At 37.3% G+C, this 12020-nt stretch overlaps 1 protein-coding gene across 4 annotated transcripts in view; it reads right to left on the bottom strand.

Moving 5' to 3' along the window:
- RDX (radixin) overlaps nucleotides 1–12020 on the bottom strand; it is a 114396-nt gene that overhangs the window by 54076 nt on the left and 48300 nt on the right. For all 4 annotated transcript variants that reach the window (XM_063784493.1, XM_003952017.5, XM_054662685.2 and 1 more), the window contains 3 exons: nucleotides 11633–11763; nucleotides 1737–1897; nucleotides 304–396 (listed from right to left, as the gene is read on the bottom strand). In XM_063784493.1, the coding sequence (XP_063640563.1) occupies nucleotides 304–396; nucleotides 1737–1897; nucleotides 11633–11763 (385 nt within the window). The remainder of the gene's footprint in view (nucleotides 1–303; nucleotides 397–1736; nucleotides 1898–11632; nucleotides 11764–12020) is intronic.

Below are 12020 nucleotides of genomic sequence, written 5' to 3' on the forward strand. Positions count from 1 at the left end.
CTAACTATTCCCAATCTTACATCCCAATCTTTTGTACCCCCAAAATTTAATTCATTATTCAAGACCCAGCTTAAATGTATATGGGTCTCCCGACAACTCTCTGGTCCCCCAGAAATTAATCACCTCTTCTGTGTTCCCAAAGTACTTGGTTTATATCTGTAGATAGATATTTACAATACACATAACACGAGTATCTTTCCCACTCTAAATTATGACAGTATCTTATACTTATCACTACAAAGTCAGCATAATCCTGGGTATAAAAGCTATTCAATAAAAGCTAGTAAATGAATAAATGATTACTTTGTGTTGCCACTCAGTAGCTTCCTCTTCCTTTTTCTTCTTGGCTTCCTCTAGAAGTGCAATCTTGGCAGTGAATTCAGCAAGTTCTGCTGCCTAAAGTAAACAATATAATTCCAAAATTAAAATAACATATTTTGAATAATCTTATAAGTCAACAAAGCTTTAATGCACATGCTTAGGCTGTTTATGTTTTTCTTAGCCTTCCATTTAAAAAAATACAGTATTTCTTAAGATCTTAAATAGCTTATTTACAATAAGTCCTTTAGGTAATGAGCTAAGGAGACAAAATTAAAAGATTACTATTATTCTACAGACTAGTTAATCCTGCTTTCAGTAGCAGGAACTTAAAATGTGTAACTTAAAAGCTTTTTAAAAAAATTTCCATCAATAAACTATTTGTTAAAGTCCACAAAAGATAAAATATTTATCTAATGCTATATATTTTAAATGGCACTTTGTCAAATCATCTCATTTAATACCCCAATAATCCTAACAGGTAGTATCATTCCTCCTTTTTTTTTTTTCAGACAGAGTCTCGTTCTGTCACCCAGGCTGGAGCCCAGTGGCACAATCTCAGCTCACCGCAACCTCCGCCTGCCAGGTTCAAGCAATACTCCTGCCTCAGCCTCCCGAGTAGCTGGGATTACAGGCGTGCACCACTGTGCCTGGCTAATTTTGTATTTTTAGTAGAGACAGGGTTTCGCCATGTTGGTCAGAGTGGTCTTGAACTCCTGACCTCAGGTGATCCACCTGCCTCGGCCTCCCAAAATGCTGGGATTACAGGCGTGAGCCACTGCGCCCGGCCATCATTCCTCTTTTCAAAGGGAGGGAACTGAGGCTCAGAAAGACCCAAAGACACATACATAGAAAGTACATGTGTGAACTAATATTTAAATCCAGGATCTTTTAAGTGACATGCTTACATCTAATTATTTGCAAGTCCACTAAATAAAAAAACCCAACCAATTATGGCCTCATAGGAACTATAACATATTATATATCTATAATATATTATATAACTATAACATATATCTATATTATATAACTATAACATATATCTATATTATATAACTATAACATATATCTATAATATATTATATAACTATAACATATTAATTTATCTAAAGCAAAAGACGCCAACTGACTTATTACGGAACCTGTCCAATGTCAAAGTGAATCAGAACCTTTTGCTGACAGTAGACTCCATTTACAAATAATCTATAGAAAAATACCTTATTCTTTTGTATTTTTAGGTTTTTGTTTAGGCAGAAATAAATTTTCTAGGTTTTTGTCTACATTTTGTTATTAAGTTACATGTTATCTTTGGCTTGCTCTCCAGAAAGCACAAAATGGTTGCTTTTCGTTTTTTCTTTTTAGAGGGTTCACTCTATGCTTTTATTTAAACTTTTTTCTCTAAGAAGACAGTTCCTTACTAGCTGCTCCTGATTCTTCATCTGGTCGGCAGCTTGTTTTGCTATGGCAGACTTCGCCTCTTCAGCAGCTCGACGCTCCTTTTCAAGCCGTTCTGCTTCTTCTTTTGCTCGTTTTCGTTCTTGATCCAGTTCTAGAGCTTTTCGAGTCTGTTCTTCTAGTTCTGTGAAATATGTGTATTCCCCCCAACAGTGATTAATTCCAATCATTCTCATTATCAAAAGAAGCTAAAATAGTAGCAAGAAATCAAATCTGTTCAATTTCTAAAAGTTAGCACACATGTAAATACATATATACCTCTTTGTTTTCTTGAGACAGGGTCTCGCTCTGTTGCCCAGGCTGAAGTGCAGAAGCTCACTGCAGCCTCGAACTCATGGGCTCGAGCAATCCTCCCGCCTCAGCCTCCCAAGTAGCTAGGACTACAGGCGCTATACCTCGTTTCCAACTTGGCAAAAGCCTAATAATTTTTAAAGAGAAATGAAAATCTTCTGCAATTCAAGTTATGTAAAAAGGCTACAAGCACGTTAACTATTTTATTTTTAAAAAATAATCTCTCCATCTAAAGTTTTGACCTCAGTAAACAAATTGCCATGTTTCAGAAATCTATAATACATTTTAAAACTTCCATTAAGGTTTTACTTATCTAAACTAATAAGTAAATCCAAGAAATTAAGATTGAAAACAGTATTTACTGACCCCAAAATAGGAATTTTGATGTGATTATATGAATTATTGAAAAATGTGAGTTATTGGTATATATTCATTCCTAAAGCATGAAGATAAGTAATATTGGGAGATAAATAACATGAATTTTAATCCTTAGGTGTATAGATCACTAAATCAACTCTTTTCTTATTCCAATGAGTTGAACAGGAAAGGAAAATAAATTTTTAAGAGAGTTTAACAGTACTAACTTTAAATATTATTTTGACAATTATTTAAGCCCTGTGACAGAAGACAATAGAATGCCACCTACTAAGACAGTACAAGGTCCTACAAAGAATTATTCTCCCTTACTCTATACTAAGAAAATCTATATGTCATGAAATTTGAAAGCTAACTGTAACTTACAAGCTTTTACTTACTGTTCTTAATTTTCTTGGTCTTGATCAGAACTAGTTGAGTAATTGCAGTTAAGACTTGGAAGGTTTTAGGCCAGGTGTTGTGGCTCATGCCTGTAATCCCAGCACTTTGGGTGACTGAGGTGGGTGGATCATTTGAGGTCAGGAGTTTGAGACCAGACTGGCCAACCTGGTGAAATCCCGACTCTACTAAAAATACAAAAATTAGCCAGGCATGGTGATGGGCGCCTGTAATCTCAGCTACTTGGGGAGGCTGAGGCAGAAGAATCTCTTGAACCCAGGAGGCGGAGGCTGCAGTGAGCCAAGATTGCACCACTGCACTCCAGCCTGGGCGACGGAGCAAGACTCTGTCTCAAAAAAAAAAAAAAAAAAAAAAACACTTGGAAGGTTTTGAGAGGGTTGGAGAAGAATGACTCTTTGGTTAGGCTTTGGTTAGGCTCACGCCTGTAATCCCAGCACTTTCAAAGGGAAAGGTGGGAAGACCGCTTGAGGCCAGGAGTTTGAGACCAGTCTGGTCAACAGAGTGAGACATCATCTCTTCTTAAAAACTAAAATTAAAAAAAAAAAATCAGTAGCTATTTATATATAACAACAGTAAACAATCTGAAAAAGAAACCAAGAAAGCAATTCCATTTACAATAGCAAAAAAAAAAAAAAGTAAAACACCTAGGAATCAATCTAACCAAAGAAGTGAAAGAAGGACATTGGCCTAGGCAAAGATTTTTTGTGTAAGACCGCAAAGGCACAGGCAAAGAGAGATAATGGGTATTACATCAAGCTAAAAAGCTCTATACAGCAAAAGAAACAACCAACAAAGTGAAGAGATAAACAAAGAATAGAAGAAAGTGTCTACAAACTGTCTATCTAAAAAAGGACGAATAACCAGAATATATAAAGAGTTCAAACTCGATAGCAGAAAACCAAATAATCTCGTTTACAAATGGGCAAAACATCTGAACTGACATTTCTCAAAAGACGTACAAATGGCCAAAAGCTATATGAAAAAAATGTTCATCACTATAATCACAGAAATATAAATCAAAACCACAATGAGATATCATCTCACCCCAGTCAAAATGGCTTGTATCAAAAAGACAGGCAAGGCTGGGCAAGGGGGCTCACGCCTGTAAATCCCAGGACTTTGGGATTTACAAAAATTAGCTGGGCATGGTGGCACATGTAATCCCAGTTACTTGGGTGGCAGAGGCTAAGAATCACTTGAACCCGGGAGGTGGAGGCTGCCTGGGTGATAGAGGAAGACTCTGTTTAAAAAAAAAAAAAAAGGCAGTAACAGATGCTGGCGGGGATGTAGAGAAAAGGAACACTCATACACTGTTGGTGGGAATGCAAATTAGTAAGGCCACTATGTAGAACAATATAGAGTCCTCAAAAAACTAAAACTACGGAATTACCATAGTATCCAGCAATATCCAAAACATAGTATCCAGCAATATCCAGCAATAGCAATATCCAGCAATATCCAAAACAAAGGAAATCAATATATTGGAGATAGTTGTACTCCTATGTTTATTGCAGCACTATTCACAATGGCCAAAACATGAAGTCAACATAAGTGCCCATCAATAAATGAACGGATAAAGAAAATGTGGTATATATACACTATGGAATATTCTTCAGCCATAAAAATAAATGAAATCCTGTCATTTGCAGCAATATGGATGGAACTGGAAGCCATCACGTTAAGTGAAATAAACCAAGCACAGAAAGACAACTATTGCATGTTTTCACTCATATGTCAGAGCTAAATCTCATAAAGATAAATAAACTGGTGGTTACCAAAGGCCAGGAAGTGGGTGGGGGGAGTTGAAGGGAGGAGAAAAAGAATATAAATGTATTTATTACTACTGAACTGTATACTTAAAAACGGTAAAAATGGCCAGGCACGGTGGTTCATGCCTGTACTCCCAGCACTTTTGGGAGGCCGAGGTGGGCAGATCACCTCAGGTCAGGAGTTCGAGACCAGCCTGGCCAACATGGCAAAACTGCATATCTACTAAAAATACAAAAAATTACCTGGGTGTGGTGGCGGGCGCCTGTAACCTCAGCTACTCAGGAGGCTGAGGCAGGAGAATCACTTAAACCCAGGAGGCGGAGGTTGCAGTGAGCCGAGATCACACCACTGCACTCCAGCCTGGGCGACAGAGTGAGACTCTGTCTCCAAAAAAAAAAAAAAGGGTAAAGATGTGTACATTCTGTATTATATGTGTATATTTTACCTCAATAAAAAATAAATAATATAAAAATTCTATGTGGCTATTTGGCTATAAAGACAAAATGTATACGGCACTGGATGTTACCACAGCGATATTCTACGATTACTCATTTTAGAATCTGCCTTCTAAAATTTAGATAATCAAGCTGGCCTATCAAACTTTTCTTTCTTTCTTTTTCTTTTTTTTATTTGAGATGGAGTCTCACTCTGTTGCCCAGGCTGGAGTGCAGTGGCACGATCTCAGCTCGCTGCAACCTCTGCCTCCCGGGTTTAAGCAATTCTCCTGCCTCAAACTCCGGAGTAGCTGGGATTACAGACGTGTGTCACCACACCCAGCTAATTTTTGTATTTTTAGTAGAGACGGGGTTTCACAAGGTTTGCCAGGCTGGTCTCGAACTCCCGACCTCAGGTGATCCACCTGCCTTGGCCTCCCAAAGTGCTGGGATTACAGGTGTGAGCTATTGCACCCAGCCTCAAACTTTAATAATTAATTCTTTTCATCTGATTGACTGATATATAAAACAACACCCACAAAGCTCATGGTTTTATCTTCCATCTAAACAAGCAAACAAATAACTAAAGAACTGAAAGTAGGGTCTCAAAGCAATACCTGAACATCCATGTTCATAACAGTATTATTCACAATAACTAAAACACAAAAGCAACCTGAGTGCCCATCAACAGATAAGCAAAATGTGGTATACAAATAGAATATCATTCAGCCTTAAAGGAAGGAAATTCTGACATATGCTACAACGTGGATGAACCTTGAGGGCATTATGTTAAGTGAAATAAGCCAGTCACAAAAAGACAAATACTGTATGATACCACTTATACAGGTAGAATACTCAAAATCACAAAGACAAAAAGTAGAATGGTGGTTGCCAGGGGTTGTGGGGAGGGGGGAAATGGGGATTGTTTAATGGGTGCAGAGTTTTAGTTTTACAAGATGAAAATAATTATGTAGCTGGATAGTAGTGATGGCCGCACAACATTCCCAATATATTTTGCATCAGTGAACTACATTACTTAAAACGGCAAAAAACTGGCCAGGCACAGTGGCTCATGCCTGTAATCCCAGCACTTTGGGAAGCCTAGGCGGGCGGATCACATGAGGTCAGGAGTTTGAGATCAGGCTGGCCAACATGGTGAAACCTCGTTTCTAATAAAAATACCAAAATTAGCCGGACATGGTGGCAGCCACCTGTAATTAGGCAGGAGAATCGCTTGAACCCGGGAGGCAGAGGTTGCAGTGACCCGAGATTGCACAATCGCACTGCAGCCTAGGGGACAAGAGCAAGACTTTGTCTCAAAAAATTAAAAAAAAAAAAAAAATTAAAAAAAAAAAGCCAAAAACCTCAATGCTTTATTTTCTCTCATAATAAAAATTGTTTCTGTATTATGAGACAAAAAAGAGAAATAAGTCTGGGTTACAAAGTTAAATTTTGAAACATTCCCCAATATTCATTTTATCAGCTTTTTGTAATAAAGGTCAATTTGAAAAATGACAGATAAGGCAATAGCTATTTTGTGATATATTAAGAATTGTATAAAAGTGTAAGTTTTAAAAAATGTTTAAAATGAATTCTGAAAACATCAGGTCTACTCCAGTCCCTCCTAAAAAAGGAAGCTTTTTAATAGTCATATAGCCCATAAATGGTTTCTGCTGTTTCCTCTCCAATTAACTGAGTTAATACAGGAGTTAGCAAACTATGGCTCATGGAGCAAACCCAATCCAATGCTTTTTTTTTTTTTTTTTTTTGGTAAATTAAGTTTTACTGGAACATAGCCACCCTCATTTGTTTAGGTATTATAGTACACAGCTGCTTTCACACTGCAATAGCAGAGCTGAATAGCTGGGACAGAGACCATGTGGTCTGTAAAGCATGAAATATTTATCATTACTGGTAATCAAGAAAATAAACTACAGACAGAGTATCCTAATCCAAAAATCTGAACTCCAAATTACTCCAAAATCCTAAATTTTTTGAGCATTTGCATGACACTCAAGGGGAATGCTTACTGACAGCATTTCAGATTTTGGAATTTTGAATGAGGGATGCTCAACCAGTAAGTATAATGCAAATATTCCAAAATTTTAAAAAAAGAAAAAAACCAAAAACCAAAAGCCTGAAATCTAAAACACTGTGGTCCCCAAGTATTTAAGATAAGGGATACTCAACCTGTATATTCACTATATACTCACCAGAATGGCTAACAAAACCAAACCCTAACAATAAAAACTAGTGGAAGAAGTGGTAAGGACATAGAGCAAATGTACTTTCCAACACTAGTAACAGGAATAAAAACTAATCCATGGCTGGGCACAGTGGCTCAGGCCTGTAATCCAGCAATTTGGGAGGCCAAGGCAGGCAGATCACTTGAGGCCAGGAGTTGGAGACCAGCCTGGCCAACAAGTATATAACCCTGTCTCTACTAAAAATATAAAAATTAGCCGAGCGTGGTGGTGCACATCTGTAATCCCAGCTACTCAGAAGGCTGAGGTATGAGAATCGCTTGAAGCTCAGAGACTGAGGCTGCAGTGAACCGCGATCATGCCACTGCACTCCAGCCTGCGTGACTGAGCAAGACCTTGTCTCAGGAAAAAAAAAAAAAAAGAATACATGCAATATGCATGTCCAAAAAGCACACAGAAAGACACTCAACGTCACCAGGTATTAGAGATATGCAATAAAAACTATAAAATACCACCCATTAAGATGACTATAATCCAAAAGACAAACATTAACAAGTATTGGTGAAATGTGGAGAAATCAAATTTGCTGGTGGGAGTGTAATATGGTACAGTCACTTTAGAAACCAATGTGGCAGTTCCTCAAAAAGTTAAATACAGTTACCACATGACCCAGCAATTCCACTCCTTAGGTTACACCCAAAAGAAATGAGGACATATGAACAACAAAAACCTACACAACGAATGTTCATAACAGCATTAGTCACCTAAGTCAAGTAGTGGAAACAATAAAAAACATCAGATTTCAAACAAATAAATAAAATATACCATATCCATAAAATGAGTTCGAGACCAGCCTGACCAACATGGTGAAACCCCGTCTCTACTAAAAATATAAAAATTATCTGGGTGTGGTGGTGGACGCCTGTAATCCCAGCTACTCAGGAGGCTGAGACAGAAGAATTGCCTGAACCTGGGAGGCGGAGGTTGCAGTGAGCCAAGATCACGCCATTTGCACTCCAACCTGGGGCAACAGAGTGAGACTCTGGCTCAAAAAAAAAAAAAAAAAAAAAAAAAGAGTGGAGTGCTGATAAATGCCACAATATGAACGAAACTTTAAAATATTATATTAAACAAAAGAAGCCAGTCACAAAAGACCACATTTTGCATGATTCCATTCATATGATTGTCTAGAACAGACAAATCTTTAGAGAAAGATTCGTGGTTGTCTACGGCAGAGAGAAGGGGTACTGAGAAGAAATGGGAGTGACCGCTAATGGGTATGGGATTTCTTTTTGGGATAATGAAAATGTTCTAAAATTGATTATGATGATAGCTGTACAACTTTGTGAATATACTAAAAACCCTTAAACTGTATACTTCAAATGGGTAATTACATGGTGTGTAAATTATAAGCTATATCTCAACAAAGCTATTAGAAAATGATAAACAAAACTAATCTCTATATGATGGTATAAGTCAGAATGACAGAAATCACATTTGAAGTTAAAAGAAAAAGAGAAAAGGAGACTGTGTGAAGGCAGATAATTTTGTCTATCATGTTCAGGGCACTTATGGGAGTAAATTCACTTCGTAAAAATTGAGCCTCATACTTGAGAAATACATATATTACTGTATCTGTACTTCAAAGTTTTTTTTTTTTTTTTTTTTGAGACAGAGTCTCGCTCTGTCATCCAGGCAGAAGCGCAGTAGTGCAGTCTTGGCTCACTGCCAACTCTGCCTCCTGGGTTCAAGTGATTCTCCTGCTTTGGCCTCCCTAGTAGCTGGGATTACAGGCACCTGCTAATTTTGTAATTTTGGTGGAGATTTACACTCCACCGTGTTGGCCAGGCTGGTCTTAAACTCCTGACTTCAAGTGATCTGCCCGCCCCAGCCTCCCAAAGTACTGGGATTACAGGCATGAGCCACCACGCCTGGCCAAATTTTTTGCTTTTTAAAAAATAAAACTATAAGGCTGGGTGCAATGGCTCATGCCTATAATCCCAGCACTTTGGGAGGCCAAATGCAGGAGAATCACTTGAGCCCAGGAGTTTGAGGCTACAGTAAACCTTGATCACACCCACTGCACTCCAGCCTGTGCAACAGAGTGAGAACCTGTCTCACCAAAAGAACCCACCTAGAAATTTTCTTTTTAATCTCAGAATGCTAAATTAGGGATTATTTCCATTTTAGAAATTAGGATCCTAAGGAAATTAAGATGTTAAAATGACTTGCTTATAGTCATATTCTAGGTTAATGACAGAAGTAAAGCTTTTTAAAATTGTAAACAATATATATCTAAATTAGACACTCCCCTCCTACCCACAACTACTGCTTTCATAACATTATCATGTTTCCTTTCCTTGTAGCACTTAAAACTATGTAAAATAATTGTATTATTTAATATATTGCTTTGTCTTCCCCCAGTAAAATGTAAACTCCAGGAGAATAGGAACTCTTTTTGTCCAGTACTATAATCTCACTACTAGAAAGGTGCCTAGTACACACAAGGTGTATCCAAAATGAATGAAATCATTATACCAACTCTTTTCTGTGGTTTATCTTCTTGAAGATGGAATTCACTTTGATATTTGCTGGGACAGTAACTGAATGCAGGTCTGGTGCTACATATATAGATATTTCATTTTTTTTGAGACAGGGTCTCACTCTGTTGCTCAGGCTGGAGTGATCCTCCCACCTCTCAGCCTCCTGAGTAGCTGATACAACAGGCATATGCCACCACACCTAGCTCACTTTTATTTTTTGGAGAGATAAGATCTCACTATGTTGCCCAGACTAGTCTTAAACTCCTGAATTTTAGCAATCCTCCTGCCTCAACCTCCTAAAGTGCTGGGATTACAGGCATGAGCCACCGCACCCAGCCTAGGTTATTGCTATTTATTCTCCTAGAAGTATTATTTCTAATCCTCTTGGAATTGAAATGATCAATCAGCTTGCGCATTTATAGCAATCTTTGTGGCTTTCCCCTCTAGCTACTCTCCCTTACAATTATTCTACTCATTGCTCAAGAGTACGTCTCCACCACAGCAGGCTGGTGTAAGAAATCAAAATATATCTTAAATAAGACTGAGTATCCCTAATCCAAAAAACGTGAAATCTGAAATGCTACAAAATCCAAAACTTTTTAAGCACCAACATGGCATTCAAAGAAAATGCCCAGGGCCGGGCATGGTGGCTCACGCCTGTAATCCCAGCACTTCAGGAGGCCAACGCGGGTGGATCACTTGAAGTCAGGAGGTCAAGACCAGTCTGGCCAACATGGCGAAACCCTCTCTCTACTAAAAATACAAAAATTAGCTGGGCCTGGTGGAGTACGCCTGTAATCCCAGCTACTTGGGAGGCTCAGGCAGGAGAATAGCTTGAGCTGAGATCATGCCACTGTACTCCAGCACAGATGACAAAGTAAGACTGTGTCTCAAAAAAAAAAAAAAGCTCCGATTTTGGATTTTCAGATTTGAAATGCTCAACAGGACAATGCAAACATCCCAAAATCGGAATATTTCTGTTCCCAAGCATTTTCAACAAGGGATATTCAACCTGTGTTGGCTATTTCCAACAGAACTGAATAGCTTGTTTTACCAATTGTAAGAAAGCAGGTTATTAAATAGAGCTTTTATAAAGAGTGTAGACTTCATGTTACCCCTGAGAGCCTGCTGCTTAGAGAGGAGAAAAACATTTTATTCATGCAATACTTTTTTTTCTTGCTTTCTCCACTATTCGCTGAGTGAAAGTGGTATATCCTAAAGTTACTTAATATAAACCACATATTATAAATCTAGTATATCCTTTCTCTATACAGTAGCACTTTGGTTATATATTGCCTAAGAAGTAAGTTCTTCCAAACACATTACCAAAAACAAACAAAAAACTTTATAACACGTCTATGTGTTGTGTATTTTCTAGTAGAATAAAGTAAAATATTTTTAGGAATTGAGTTCCAAAAAAGTTCATATAGTCAGAATAGCTTAAATTACTTTAAATTACTTAAATGCCTTACTTATACAGCCATAAAGCATTGCATACTTTTCTTTAAATGCCATAATGTATTGGATATGTGTTTTTTGTTTATAAAGCCCATATATACATTTACAATTATTTAAGAATACATATGAAAAATATTTGCATGTTTAAAACAAAAAACTAAAAAAAGAAAAATATCTGCATGTTTAAGAGAAACATCAGCACTGTATAAATGAATGTGCCTTAGTGAAACATGTTTATGATGTGATTCCACTAAGTATTAATTTGCCAATTAAATATACGATTGTCCTATATAACAAATAAGGTTTAAGAGTACTAAAAAAAATACCACTATCTGACAACAGAGCAATAATAATTTTTAATCCATTTTCAAAAAGAAACTTTTACCTTTCTGAGCTTTAATTGTCTGCTCTTCAATTTGTTTTAGACGTTCCATTAGCTCTTCCTTTTCACGTTCTATTCTTTCCTTTTCCTTTTCTGCTATTTCTCTTTTCTTCTTTTCATTCTCTAATTGTGCCCTTAAAAGGAATTGCAATTGCTGTTACAAATTAATACACAAAAATATTATTCATGTGATGGAATACTACTCTGCCATAAAAAGTAACAAAATAATGTCTTTTGCAGCAACTTGGATGAAGCTGGAGGCCATGATTCTAAGTGAAGTAACTCAGAACATACAAATGCCATATGTTCTCACTTATAAGTGGGAGCTAAGCTATGAGGATGCAAAGACAGAGTAATATAATCGACTTTGGTGACTTGAGAAGCAATGGCT

The sequence above is a fragment of the Pan troglodytes genome, chromosome 9, assembly GCF_028858775.2.
Source record: "Pan troglodytes isolate AG18354 chromosome 9, NHGRI_mPanTro3-v2.0_pri, whole genome shotgun sequence".
Classification (NCBI taxonomy): domain Eukaryota; kingdom Metazoa; phylum Chordata; class Mammalia; order Primates; family Hominidae; genus Pan; species Pan troglodytes.